The sequence below is a fragment of the Perca fluviatilis genome, chromosome 14 (assembly GCF_010015445.1).
Source record: "Perca fluviatilis chromosome 14, GENO_Pfluv_1.0, whole genome shotgun sequence".
Taxonomy (NCBI): domain Eukaryota; kingdom Metazoa; phylum Chordata; class Actinopteri; order Perciformes; family Percidae; genus Perca; species Perca fluviatilis.
The window spans coordinates 15,338,781-15,353,872 of record NC_053125.1 but is presented as its reverse complement, the minus strand read 5'-3'; the positions used below and the strand labels follow the sequence as shown (position 1 = coordinate 15,353,872).

General features: G+C 40.3%; 1 protein-coding gene across 1 annotated transcript; it reads left to right on the top strand.

Annotated features, from left to right (window-relative positions):
- The first annotated feature begins 235 nt into the window (after positions 1-235).
- LOC120573430 (oxysterol-binding protein 1-like) lies at positions 236-15,004 on the top strand. Its single transcript, XM_039823155.1, has 17 exons — positions 236-588; positions 2,965-3,137; positions 3,443-3,651; positions 4,506-4,674; positions 5,096-5,207; positions 5,354-5,537; positions 5,956-6,073; positions 6,638-6,695; positions 6,980-7,144; positions 7,818-8,063; positions 9,025-9,145; positions 9,414-9,517; positions 9,893-9,988; positions 10,199-10,386; positions 12,522-12,757; positions 12,882-12,920; positions 13,017-15,004. Exons 2-17 carry the CDS (start codon positions 3,001-3,003, stop codon positions 13,157-13,159), a joined length of 2,325 nt encoding a protein of 774 aa, XP_039679089.1. The 5' UTR covers positions 236-588; positions 2,965-3,000; the 3' UTR covers positions 13,160-15,004.
- The last annotated feature ends 88 nt before the right edge of the window (positions 15,005-15,092 follow it).

Below are 15,092 nucleotides of genomic sequence, written 5' to 3'. Positions count from 1 at the left end.
ATAAAAATAAGAGTTACCTGTCAGTTGATTTACTGATAATCGACTATTAACAGAACACGAAAATGGATGGATTTATGGATATATAAACGTTAAGTATATAGTACAGAATGTATATTTCGATGGCCTTTGACTGAGACGAAGTTTATGACTTTTAGTGGCAAATACTGACACAATGTACTATTACTTTGAAGGCAAAAAATACGGTTTCGCAATGCCTAGCTGTATGTTTCTAGACGAGACCATCTGTATGTTGCACCGGGTGTAACCAACAAGCTAACGTTAGGCTAGTTAGATGTAGCTAGCTAGCTAGCTAGCTTTAGATTCTTGTCGGTGTACGCAGCTGTCGAATGAACATTTAAAACACGAGTATTAAGTGATACTGATGAAACTCGTTGGCGTCACTTTATTTTACAATCACACTACTGCTGCTGTCTTCGGTTACGCTGTTTTCATCATTAGCTGCCCGTGTTGGTCAGTTAGCTAGTTAGCCTCTTCTGCTAGTTAGGTACAGTAGCGTATGGGTGTCAAAGTTAGCAGTGACTTCACCGGGTGTCTGGTTGCCTGATCTCACATTTCGGACACGTCAAGGTAAACATTTAGCCATCGGCGAGTTTGAAAGTATGCTGTTTAGCTAATGATTGTTTAGCGTAACGTAACGTTGTCTTGCTTGTACCGTAACGTTATTGTAAATATGCCCATGTCAGCTGGTAAACTTCGCGCAAACGTGAAATTTGTGTTTTTCTTTACTTTCTTTACTGTTCTAGCAATGGGCTGTTGTTACCCGTGACTCCCAGTAGCCTAACGGTAGCTAATGTCGGTTAGCTTCTGGTGTCAAGCTCATCAACATTTTATGTTGTTATTTTCTAGATTTCTTTGTTGCAAGTATTGTACAACTGTCACATTTCCCTGATCGAGTCATTGCAATCACATTTTTTTTTAAAATCCTGGTATCTGTGTCAATTGATACTGTTTAGTTTATAGGTAATTAATAAGCATATTTACTTAATTTATATAGCAACTTTTAAAAACTAGTGCTATTACAGACAAAGTAAGGCAAAGCAGGATAGCCAGAGGTCAGTATAACAACAGAGAGCTAAACAGTCTTAACCACCCACCCTCAGTCGCTACACGTTACATTGACACACATGCTGGACTATTACCCCTGACCATTGCGCACATTATACATTCTGTGAACCTTTGAACATCCCCTGATCAAAGATTTTGCACACCCAGCACTAAACTGTACAGCCTTCCTTCTTTCCAGATAAACAGTTGTTATATTGTACATATTTGTTATTTTCTTATAGTATCATTTTACATACATTTTATTCTAAGATATATATTCTTTATTTATACTTTAAACTTTTTATTGATCCCAAGTTGGGAAATTATTATTATTATTATTATTATTATTATTATTAATAATTATGTTCTTGACTGTAGCAGTACTTCAATTTTGTTTTTAAACCCTTTTTATAAACATGAAGGCAAAACAGTAGAGAGAAGAAGAAATAAAATAAATTAAAAAGTAAAAAAGTATGACAAATACAAAACGGTAAAAGCAATAAAATCAATAATTGAAATAAAGAGAAAAGGTAAAATATAAAGACGACATCAGATGAAACAAGTCTATAAATATGGGTTTTTAAGAAGTGATTTAAAAGAGTTCACTGATTCTGTGAGCCTTATCTCCCCTGGCTCGTCCCAAAGTTGAAGGGCCCTCATGGCAAATGAATAATGGCAAATTTAAGAAGACAGAATCACACTGAGGGGTTTTAATCAAAAATCGGTCCCTCTTTTATGCACCTCTAATCTCATCTTAAACACTAGATTTGTTAGTACGATGTGTCAGCAGTGAATCTGTATTGATTCCATGGTTAATCTTTGACCTGTCACACCACACTGAACGATCAATATTAACCACCAGTAATGAATCTTAGTAGTGTAGTATAAAATGTTGGGTTTAGTATGAGTATAAGGTTGTGACTGAGAAATATTTTCATTATTAATGATTCTGCTGATTATTCTCCCATTTAATAATTTCAGCCTCAAAATGTCAGAAAAAAGGAGAAAATGCCTTGCCTTGTATGTCCCAAAGTCCAAAATTCAAAAATATAAATTTTAATATCACCAAGAGAACCAGCAAATATGCTCCTTTGAGAAGCTCAGAGAAGTGTATTTGTGGAAATTGTTGCATTGTTTCCTTAAGGCCGGTTACACACTGGCTGCGTGGCGTGAGCGTGGCGTTTCTGTTGCGTGTCAGCTGCGTGGATTTTTCTATGTCTTTACACACCACTGCTGCTGCTAGCCTTTTCTGTACACATGTATGTTTCCCATTGATAAAATGAAATACCATGTTCAACATAAATATATACTGATTTGATTACAGCAAAGACAACGTTGGCAGTATTGACGGCAAAATAGGCTACAGAATATTTCGTTCTGTATTGACAGGTGCAATATTAGAAAATCGATTTTTTTTTTTTTATTACATTTATATCAAAACCTAGAGACTTCCAAACATCAACATGTCATTTATTAATATGTATTCGTGTCTAAACGACAATAAACATCTTTTCCTATTCTATTTTGCCTGGAAACGCTTCCAACACGCTTGCGTGTGGCGTGAATAATAGGCGTTGGTTCTATTTCTAGCAGGCACGTGTTTTCGGCGCGGCTGAGTCATGCATGTCACGTGCATGTTACGCAGGCAGTGTGTAAGCTCTAACCTTTGAACATGAGAGCCGAAATATAAACGGACACGCCACGCAGCTGACACGCTCGTGCGACGCATCCAGTGTGTAACTGGCCTAAGAGTGAGTTAAAACGATGAATCGGTTAACAAAATAATTGCTGGTCAATGTTGTGGCGACTTACTAATTGTTTAATCAGTTCAGCCGTACATGAGAGCACACGCCTTCTCATGTCAATTCTAAGATTTTCAACTTTCATTTTTCTTTTAAGGTTCTTCAAATCTGTCCCTTGATTTTGGGGGCTGTGATGTCGGAGCCTAAGACCCCCACTCCCGCTCCTGCTGGCGACACATACAAAGGATGGGTGTTCAAGTGGACAAATTACATCAAGGGTTATCAGCGGAGGTGGTTTGTCCTGAGCAATGGCTTGTTGTCATACTACAGGTAAGCGTTCCTGTAAAATAGATAAAATGAAGGAAGAATATACTGTAGCCTTTACCACGTCACCAGAGAAATCCGTTAGCCTTGATCTGCCCTAACTACTGTTTAATGTCATCCGACTAGCTGTCAATTAAGCAGGGAACAATCAACCTTATCAATATTTCTTTCCTATTTGTGTTGAATTTCCTTCACAGATTAAAGCTTAGTTCTAATATTGTAATTATGGAACATAAACAATGCACATGTTGTTTTTTTCTGTTCAGTTAAATGTTTTCCAAAATGTCAACTCAAACACCTGTGATTATTAGGACCCAGGCAGAAATGGGCCACACGTGTCGAGGCACAATCAACTTGGCCACAGCAACTATCACTGTGGATGACGCCTGCAACTTCGTCATCTCCAATGGCGGGGCGCAGACGTACCACCTGAAGGCCAGCTGTGAAGTGGAACGGCAGCGCTGGATAACTGCCCTAGAACTGGCTAAAGCTAAAGCAGCCTGCATGCAGGCAGAGTCAGGTAAAACATACAAACACACGGCCAGATTTAAAAAAGCTGTATTCAGTTTTCTTGCTCTTTAAAGGAACACGCCAACTTATTGGGACTTTAGCTTATTCACCGTAACCCTAGTCAATACATAATCTTCTCATCTCTGTGCGTGTTGTAACTCTGTCTGACGCCCCCAGCGCTAGCTAAGCCTAGCACAGATCCTGGAGGTAACCGGTTCCAACTAGCCTACTGCTCCGAATAAGTGACAAAGTAAAGCCAACATGTTCCTGTTTACATGTTGTGATTTGTATAGTCACAGGGTGTACAAATAACAAGGTCATATGAGACACAGCCGTCTTCTAACCGTAAACAAACTGGGAACTATATTCTCAGAAAGGCGAAGCACTGCTACTTCTGCTACTTGGGCGGAGTGATTTGCTAGCAGCACCTGAAGCCCTGTGGTGAGGAGCAGAGAGTTCGCCTGGAGTTTGCTCAGAGTTGGAGTAGTAGAGTCAACAATTACTAGACAGTAAAAGCATAGTGACCTTGTTATTTGTACACCCTGTGACTATACAAATCATGTAAACAGGAACATGTTGGCGTTATTTTGTCACGGAGCAGTAGGCTAGTTGGAACCGGTTACCTCCAGGATCTGTGCTAGGCTTAGCTAGCGCTGGGGGCATCAGACAGAGTTACAACACACACAGAGATGAGAAGATTATGTATCGACTTGTCTAACTCTGGGGGTTACGGTGAATAAGCTAAAGTCCCAATAAGTCGTGCAATGCGAGTGGCAGACATAGTATGGTTTTGTGAAAGTTTTTTTTTTTTTTTTTTTTTAAAGCTGATGTTTTTTGCTTTCCTGTTGCTTTGATTATTAACAGATGACTCAGGGGATGACTTTTCCCCATCATCCCCACCGGTGGCACACGGACAAGGTGGCGGGTCACAGAATTCAGAAGTTCAGTCTGCTCTCAGAACGCTAGGCAGCAAGGTGGAGGATCTGAGCACATGCAATGACCTAATTTCAAAGCATGGCTCTGCCCTCCAGAGGTCAGGCTTTAACAATCTATTGCTCTGTTTTTGCTTCGCTTTTTGCTTACGCAGTCCAAAGTTTCTCATGTGTCTTCAATCTTAATTAAGAAATGAAGAATCCAAAACACATAAGACTAAAACATGCACATACTCATGTTTCTCATGACAACTCTATTTCAAAATCTTTCGTGAAGTAATGTCCTTATGTCCAGCATTTCATATCACTGTTGCTGCATGCTACTTTTGCTTGACATTTACAGGCTGAGTTTAAGTGTAGTGTTGCACTATTTGCAAAAAGCAGGTAGATAAACAAGTACTGCAGCATGAGTTATAATAATAAACCCATTACTATAAAGGCTCATGGCCTTTTACACTGTGATTTGATGATTTATTGTCCCAACTGTTTATTCATGTTGTATATTTTGATCATTATTTCCAGGTCTTTATCAGAACTGGACAGTTTGCGTCTGACTGGAGAGGCTGGGGATAAGATCCGTCAGGTGACGGAGAGGGCCACACTGTTCCGCATCACCTCTAATGCCATGATTAATGTAGGTGTCGCCTCCTCAGTATATCTATTTCTGCTTTGTTGTTCATGTATAATGTGTAAATGTGAGTGAGTAAATCTATACTCTATTGATTGGCTCTTGGGTTTCAATAGTTCTAGTTTGACCCTGCTTGATGTTTTGCCCCTCAGGCGTGCCGAGACTTCCTCTCGCTGGCTCAGGCTCACAGCAAGCGATGGCAGAAGGCCCTTCAAGCAGAGCGGGACCAGCGGGTAAGGCTGGAGGAGACTTTAGAGCAGCTGGCCAAGCAGCACAACAACCTGGAGCGAGCGTTCAGAGGGGCTGCACAGGCTAATGCAACTGCAGACAATAAAAGTAAGATGTGACTCTGACGCTGACCACTTCCCATGTTAGGATATGGTCAGTTGTTTCTCAACTCATTCTTCTGTCCACTTACCCTTCCTTTTTTCTTCGTTTGCACTCTGGAAACTCCTATCCTTTTTACTTCATTATCTTCCATTTTTGTAAGTCTGTATGGATGTGAGAATCTCCTAAATGCCTAAAAGGCATATTGCCCAAATAGACCGTTTATGTATTTCAATTCCAAATGATCAGGGCTTCTATAGTAGTTTGCCTGACAATTCTTGTCAGCAAGAGGGCTGTGTTTCCAAGATATTAATGTTTAAGCGAAAACGCTTGTCATGAAAAGGTTTAATGTTTAAAAGGGTGAATTATAACTGTGAATCTGTTTTCGGTCTCTATATTACACCGACTGAACTGTTTTTTTGTTAAGGTTCTGCCGGGCCAGGAAAAGGTGAGGCCAGTGACGAGGACGACGACAATGAGTTCTTTGATGCCATGGAAGAGGCTCCTGAGTTTATCACTGTACCTGCAGATCCCCATTTCCACAAGTCAGTGCACACTCATTTACCCCACACACCCATTTACTGCTGGTGCAGCAACAAGCAGCAATATAAATGAAATCTTTAGGGCTGCAACTAACGATTATTTTCGTAGTCGATTAATCTGTTGAGTATTTTCTCGATTAGTTGTTTGATCTGTAAAAATGTCAAAATGTGGATCAGTGTTTTAAAAAAAAAAAAAATATATATATATATATTTTTTTTTTTAAACAAAAAAAATGACTCAAACCGATTAATCGATTATTAAAATAGTTGGCGATTAATTTAATAGATGACAACTAATCGATTAATCATTGCACCTCTAGAAATCTTTTAACATTGTGAATTTCCTCCAGCCATCAATATCTCTTTGGAAATGTATTTATTCAATCCAGTTCCTTGTTCCGGGTGATGTTTACTGACACTGCCCTTATTTCTGAAATCACTGATTGATTGTGTTGGTTAGTGTTAGTTGAATCATTTACTTGTATGTTTAGCTGTTGGTTTGTTTAACCAGAAACCTTCCAAACACTGACAGTGCCTCTTTGTTTTATTTTTCAAATCTCTTTACAGAAGGTCAAGCAGTAATATCAGCGGTTTCAACAGTGAAATGTGTCCTGATGATCAATCGGTATGTTTCATTCTGTTCAAAGACTGATTCACTGTTCTTCAGCTAAAACCCTTATTAATATGTTGTTTACCGTCATTTATTATCATAGATTAAAAAAATGCACAGTATTATTGCAAAGCTGCAGCAGGGTGCCCGATTCTTTTTTATATTAATGGTATGATTTTGCTACAGTCATAATAAATTAGATCAGAAACACGTTTAATAAAACAGTAAACCTGTTTTGAAAGCTTTCATATTTCCAGAAGCTTTTATGCTCTTCATTGACATCATTATCTTTCTTTTAGCTTAATGAGGAGCCTCTCGTGATGAACCAGGAATCTCCCTCTCAGGAGTTGATACCTCTGAAGAAGAGGAGGACACGCATTCCAGACAAGCCAAACTACTCTCTCAACCTGTGGAGTATCATGAAGAACTGTATTGGCAAAGAGCTGTCCAAGATCCCCATGCCTGTGAGTAACCTCACAAGAAAAGTGTTAGCATGGCCAATTAAAAGGAAACAACAGCGTGACAAGGAAACTTTAGTAAATCAAAGACTCCTGGCACCAGCATGCTCCTGTGATCTTGGATCAACCCAAAAACAGTTTGTCATGTCTGCATTACTGGCTCAACAACATTCTGTATGAGTCATTAGTAGTTAAAATGGCTCTATTGACATATTCCATTGGTGACCAGTTCCAAGAAGTTGTTTGTTTTAAGATAACATTCATAGACATAGAGTTAGCGATAGACTGTAGATTTATTTATATATATATATACACACACACACACAATAATACAATATACTCATTATACAAACAGTACTTTCTTACTAAAATACTAAGACCGATAAATTTGCCAGGCCGATATAGCAGATCCTTATCAAGATACTTGGTTTACGTTATGTGTAAATGTTTTTAAAAAATTACTATTGCCGTCAAAAATCCAGTATTGGTAGGGTTTTAATATAATATATATAATGTATTATATAAGTGCGTGCCCTATATTTAAATGTGTTATTTCATTGTGATTTTGTACAATCTGTAGGCTAAGCTTAGAAAGACCATGATAATAGAAATTTACATTTCAAACTAAACGTTATGGGCACTTTAAATGATCAGACATCCGAATCATTCTGCTCTCTAGGTAAACTTCAACGAGCCCATTTCCATGCTGCAGCGGTTGTCGGAGGACCTCGAGTACCACGAGCTGCTGGATAAGGCCTCCAAGTGCCAGAGTTCGCTGGAGCAAATGTGCTACGTGGCTGCCTTCTCCGTGTCCTCCTACTCGACCACCGTCTACCGCACAGGCAAGCCCTTCAACCCTCTGCTGGGAGAGACGTATGAGCTAGACCGCCGGAGAGAGAGCGGCTACCGCTCCCTCTGCGAGCAGGTGAGACAAGAAGAAACACACAGAGATAGAGGCCTTCCAACGGGGTGAAGTGAAACTGAACAAAGAACGAATATGAAGAAGGAAGACTTAAAAAAAAAAATCCCATGGGCTCAGCATTTTGAGAGTCTTTTGCTTCCTGTTTCTCATGTTTTGGGGTTAACATGTTCCAGAGAAGTAGCAGTAAATTGTGTTACTAAACAGATCAGGAATAGAAGAGCAGGTTTATCATCATTTAGTGTCAAAAGAGTGGTGGTGGTTAAACCGCTGTTAATGCTGAATAAAACCACCATCACAGCATAGCATAGCTCCAGCTATTTTTATGTGGCAACAATTCACACTCTTTTTTTATAACAAATAATTGTGGTCGTGGCAAAGCTTACTTAAAAATACCATAAGCCAAAGAAAGTATATTCTTTGTGGTGCATACTCTGGCATGGAAAGTGACAGAGCAACTTCCATTTTCTTTTTTTCTAAAGCACAAGGTGGGGAGAAAAAAGAAAGGATGTTTAAAGCAGAGACAAGAAATGATTTGTAGAAGGTGATTGCAGGAAACAGAATGGAGGCTGAACGTTGGAAAATCAGACTGGCAAAAAGGTTTCTCTTCCGGAAGACCAAGAACGTATATCCATTTCAATATCTAATCCAATGAACTGTGCTTTAGGGCAGTAAGTCAAGCAGCTGTGAGAAACTATTAAGTCCTATTAGAGTACTATAATTTATATGAGTACTATAATTGGATTTGAGCATTACAATGGGGATTTTCGTGCTCTGCAGTACAACAACATGGTTGACAGGTCTGTCAGTATGTATGTGTCTATGTGACACTAAATGTGAATTATAACTATTAGAATGGATCCAAACCTACAAGGCGATACCACTCAAGGACAACATTTCGACGCCTCTTGTGTTGTTCTTTTTTTAAACACAAATTGTACGCTTCACGTCTTTACCTTTTTCTCAGGTGAGTCACCACCCCCCTGCAGCAGCGCATCATGCGATCTCTGATCGCGGCTGGACCCTGAGACAAGAAATCACTGTTGCCAGCAAGTTCAGGGGAAAATACCTCTCCATTATGCCTTTAGGTAAGAGGCGGTGCAGTTCAGAACCTGTTAAGCATTCCTTGCGGTCTTATGATGATGTAGATTGAGGGTGCGATATATATATATACGGAACACAAATGATGATGGTGATTACGTTGTTCCTTTAACAGTTCAGTATGGGGAATATAGCAGTCGTACCTTTTGGTTAAAGGAATGTTAACATCCGAATACCATTGAATAAGAAACAGTGGTTTGTTTGGTAACATGAAGCTTGTTTGCTTATGCTGTCTGCATGCTCTCTTCATTGCAGGCACAATTCACGCAGTCTTTGAAAAGGGCAACAATCACTACACATGGAAGAAAGTGACCACCACAGTGCACAACATCATTGTAGGAAAACTATGGATCGATCAGGTTAGACTGCCAGAGTTAAAATTGTGAAAATATGTAAATTTTTACACACTGAAGAATTGCACAGCCCACCGACACACTGGCCCAGTAGTATACACGTGAGCTTTTTAATATTCATATATTTAAAATGCTTTATTCTCTTATTGTTGATAGCACACTAGTCTGTGCAGTCTTATGAGCATACTGCTTTGCATTGCCCTACACATATTGTTTGTGCAGGTGAAGAATAGAGTAAAATCCTTTGAAAGCAATGCCTGACTTCCATGTGTCCGTCCACATACTGCCAACCCTAAATTGAATTTTATACTTTTATTTCTTAAAAAATGAAAATGTCTCCATAGTCTCAGCGATTTCTTTAAAACTTGTTCTCTCTGCCAGTCAGGAGAGATAGACGTGGTGAACCACACCACCGGAGACCGCTGCCACCTTAAGTTTGCTCCTTACAGCTACTTCTCCAGAGATGTGGCCAGGAAGGTGAGAAAAATGCTAAGACCCATGACAGATTTCTCTCTGTATGTTCATTGTGTTGTTATTATATTAATGTTTTCAGGTTCTGTCTAAAAAGAAAAATATGCTCCTGTAGTGTAATATAGATCTACACTGATGTGTTTTAGTAGTAACCAAACTACAGTTACACTTTCCTGCCCTCCACCCTGTGACCAGTCTCTCTGTCTCTCTCTTCAGGTCACAGGTGTGGTGATGGACAAGGACGGCAAGGCCCACTACGTGCTGTCGGGCACGTGGGATGAGAAGATGGAGTTTTCCCGGGTGATGCAGAGCAGCCGAGGAGGAGAGAATGGCACAGAGGGCAAACAGAAGACGGTCTATCAAACCCTCAAAGCCAGAGAGGTTTGGAGGAGGAACCCTTTACCGTGAGTTTTATAACTGCATGGTCAGGTGTGCGTGGCATTATGGTCTTTATTAAATGACAGACATACTTCCATTTTTATTTATCTTTTCCTTTTAACCAAAGATAATCACAAAATACATTTCTCATTGAAGAGACAAAAGATTGTTTAGCATTTGTTCGCAGCAAAAATCAGTTAAAAAAGAAACTGCTTTTTGGTTCAAACACCCACCGTATTTTGGTTTCTTACTCGCCGGAAATGAAAGGCTGAAATTTTGGTGCCAAGGCAACCAGATCTTTATGCATTTTTTTTTTTTCCTGTTTCCAATTTAGTAAGTAGATGACGGCCTAAACTATATTAACTATATATACTAACACCAGTGTTGGGAGTAACGGCGTTTAAGTATAACGGCATTACTAACGGCGTTATTTTTTCAGTAATGGAGTAATCTAATTAATTACTTTTCCCATCGTTGCAACGCCGTTATCGTTACTGAGAATGTAAAGTGGCGCGTTACTACAATTTGGTTGAATGAAGCGCGAGGTGACATCAGCTGCCTGGAGAGAGCAGGGGTGGGGATGATGACACCGTTGCATATGACTGCACGCTCTGACTAAACGCAAGACAGCGACGAGCCAGGGAAATTCAAAAGGTAGCGTTCTTGAACTGGAAGTACCGGCACTACTTCTCGCTCATTGAAATTAAAGGCAAGAATGTTTATGTAACATGCACGCTACGCTCAGGAAAAAAGACTTTATCCACGTCTGCCTCAAGCAACTCGAATCTTATGAAGCACCTCACATCAACACATGCTAACACGACGCTTGTTGCTGCTGCTAACCCAACCCCCAGCCCAAATGCAGCTAGCGTGAGCTCCAGCGAAGGAGACGGAGCCACTCTGTTAAAACAAGCAACGCTCAATTTTTCGGGTCAGCAACAGGTGACCAAGGAACTCACTTACTTTTTGGGAGAAGTAATTTGTAACTGTAACTAATTACTTTTTTAAAGTAAGATGACCAACACTGACTAACACAAAAAGTGGCATTTCCTGTTCAAAATAGCCATCAGCTTCTTTTCTGTGAATGTTAGATTTCACAAAACGTTGCTTATTTCTATAGTGTTTGCAGATGTGGTCTTTATTTCAGAGTGACCCACCTCCACAATAAAACACTGGGAAACACAGTGCAGCACCTACACTTACGAGTTTATTTACCTCTGTGGCCACCCATGCCAACCATGTCTACTTGAGTAATGACTAATGGTGTTTTTCCATTACATGGTACCTGCTCAACTCAGCTCGCCTCTACTCGCCTTTTTTGGTTTTCCATTATGAATAAAAGTCCCTGGTACCTGCCAACAGGTACTTTTTTTTAGTATCACTAAAAGGTCGAGGTTCCAAGCGAGCTGAGGCGATACCAAAAGGTGACGTGAAAACCTGCAGACTACTGATTGGTCGGAGAGAATCGTCACTAATTACTGCGTCATCATTGCTAACAAACCCCGCCATTTTTTAATAGTTTAGCCAGCGGTGTGTGCCTCCAGCTTCTTTTGAAACTAAATTAGTCTTTTGGCTGTGGCAACAGCCACATGCTGAGAATCAAAAACAACACCCTTCGACGTTCTGTGTGTGTGTGTGTGTGTGTGTGTGTGTGTGTGTGTGTGTGTGTGTGTGTGTGTGTGTGTGTGTGTGTGTGTGTGTGTGTGTGTGTGTGTGTGTGTGTGTGTGTGTGTGTGTGTGTGTGTGTGTGTGTGTGTGTGTGTCGCGTTAGGTCATGGCAGTTTCCTGCGGCGTCGCTATGATGACCAGCCACGCTCGCCTCACGCATGAGGCGGTACTAAATCTGCAAAGGAAAAAGGTGGACTGGGCACCGCGGTCAAGTCGAGCCGAGCCAAGTAGAGCTGGTACACCATACGTGTTTATAATATTAACAACCAGCTATTCTTTTTAAAAGCACCTTTAATACATACGATTCAGGTGCTTTACAAAAGGCTGCAAACAAACAATTTAAGATCAGTAAGAGGCAAGCAACAAGCTACTTAAAAAGTTATGGTCCGATACAGTTCTAGTTTCCCCATCAGTAACGACAGAATTGCATGTTGATTATGGGTCTATAGAGCCCTCTGACTTTCACTGCTGCTGTTCTTCATCTTGGCCACAGTGAGGGAGCAGAGACCATGTACTACTTCACTGCCTTGGCGCTGACCCTAAACGAGTTTGAGGAGGGCGTGGCGCCCACTGACAGCCGGCGCCGGCCTGACCAGCGCCTGATGGAGGACGGCCGCTGGGAAGAGGCCAACTCGGAGAAGCAGCGGCTGGAGGAGAAGCAGCGCAGCGTCCGGCGGGAGAGAGAGAGGGAAGCTGCCAGCCAGCGGACCTCCAGCCAGTCAGAAGAAGGTGAGAGTCTAGTGTGTGTTTACTTTGTCTGTATTCCTCTCTACCATGCATGGAGAAAATCTAAAAGCGGGTAAAAAAAAATACAAAAAATCTCTCTGTGATTCCCCCTTTTCTCTTCCAAAAGCTGTCGATGAGGACTCTCTTACTGATCCGTCCTTAAAAAGCAAGTACTCCTTTACTACTTTACTGCCAAATGCAATGCTTTCATTTCTGTTTAAGTCTTCTATTTTCTTGTTAACACAATTTTTCTCTCTTTCAGGCGCACCTCATGACAGCTACCAGGCACTTTGGTTCGAGCGCTGTGAGGACCGGATCACAGGTGAGCAAATACATATCTATAAGGGAGGCTACTGGGAAGCAAAGGACCGTGGCAGCTGGGAGGGCTGTCCCGACATCTTTTGACCTCGGCTTTGACTGCCCCTGAAGAGACTGATCCGTTGAAGCCGCCTAAGTGAACAGCTACTGCAAAGGCCGGCTTGTCCCCCCACTTGGACGGCTGCCTCCCCCCAGTGGCTCTCTGTTTTAAGAGATCTCCAGGACGATCTCTGCTGTCTGATCCAGAGGGGGAGCAGAGTTTTCCTCCGGCCTCCCTCATCCCATTTTGGTTCCTGTCTTCGCACCTACCCCCTTGTTGCTGTAACACGTGTGAGAGGACTGGAATGAAAATGTTTGTGCTGCTTTGACTCGGGTCAGGCTGAGAATAAGGGGGAGGAAATGAAATGGGAAGGGCTTCCAAAAAATCATTAGTAAAACAATTTTTAGTCTCTCTGCTCAAGTCTGTGCAGCCTCTCAGATCAGGAGCAGAAGAGGTTTCATGCTGATAACCGTAGTGTTCTATTGCCATCCACAGCATTGTGTGCTTTGGTAATAACTTAAAAAAAAAAAAAAAAAAAAAAAAGGGTAATACCTGGTTAATATATAAATTTATATATAATTATGATTCAAATAATTTCATTAATATGTTGACTGGTGGCCTTCAAGACGTAAGTGAGGATTTCTTGTTTATCTCTCTGATTTAGTGTCTTAATGTAATGCAGTGAAGGTTCTAGTGTGCTTGTGTGTATGACTGCATATCTGCTCTTCCATCACTTTACAACACTGCCACTGTGCAGTATACTGTGTTTTAAAAAAGTAATGATTGTCCAAAATACTGGTTGAACCTCCACACTGTCATTTTTTTTATACTTAGAAGATTTGTTTGATTCTTCACAAAGGCCTGATGGAAATTATGATGGTGACATTTTTGATGTGGCTCAAACACTCTTTGTCTTCGCCTTAGAAATGAGCAACCTTGCTCTCACTTGTTTTTACATCACACCTGACTGGATTTGACGCCGACATTTGTAGCTGGTTTCTTGTACAAACATTATAAACTTTGAAGAAGTAGTTGGGAAAGACTACAGAGCTGCAAAATGGCAAAACACACGTTCCAGTGCTGAGAAAATCTCACATTAGTGCAGTTTTATTCAATAACAATTAATGAAATGACACCTTTTCACAATATTGGTATGATGTTTGAGCCATTTTGCAGATACAATAAGTGAATGGTAACTGTGTTACATGGCAGTAAAAATGGAATGGGATATGTGGTGTGATTTTTGTGTTTAGAGGAACACAGACAAATGAGAAAAGACAAGTAAATGCAGTGGTGAAAATAAACCTTTGTGTATCGGCTGAAGAGTTCATACATATGCAAGTGAATTTTGACACCAAAAAATGGGGTGTGTGTGTGTGTGTGTGTGTGTGTGTGTGTGTGTGTGTGTGCCAAGCGTGTGTGAATTGTTTGTAAGTGTACTTAAAAGTGAAGAATAAAGAAACAAAGAGTTTAAAGCATTGAAAATAACAATGATTTTATAAATGTAATGTAATGAAATTCAGATAGTATTGATAACTGTAAGGTAGTTTTTTTTTCTTGTATTTTTTGGTTCCTCGCATTGGAAGAGGTCTTCATTTTCAGAAAAAAAGGGAGTTTCCATACTTAACCGAGAGGGGAGACATGACATTGTTCAGTACTTTGTATTAACAAAGACAAAGAATCTGTAATAAACAAATGCTGTGATGTCAAGCATATAGCTTTTCACACTCTTCTTTAAATTTCACATGTTCCAACATTTCCATTAATTATTAATTAAGTAACACAATTAAAGACTTGCCAAATCGATTCTTTGGGAATTTCTCATGTTCAGTAGGAGCTCCAGACGGGACGACATATGTTGTCAATAAAATAATAAAACCCAATGGAAAGAGTTTTGTGGTTCACTTGATTTATTGATATGTAAACTAGTTAATATTGACTCAATATATACTGAATTTGCATTTTCACAGACTTTAAAGA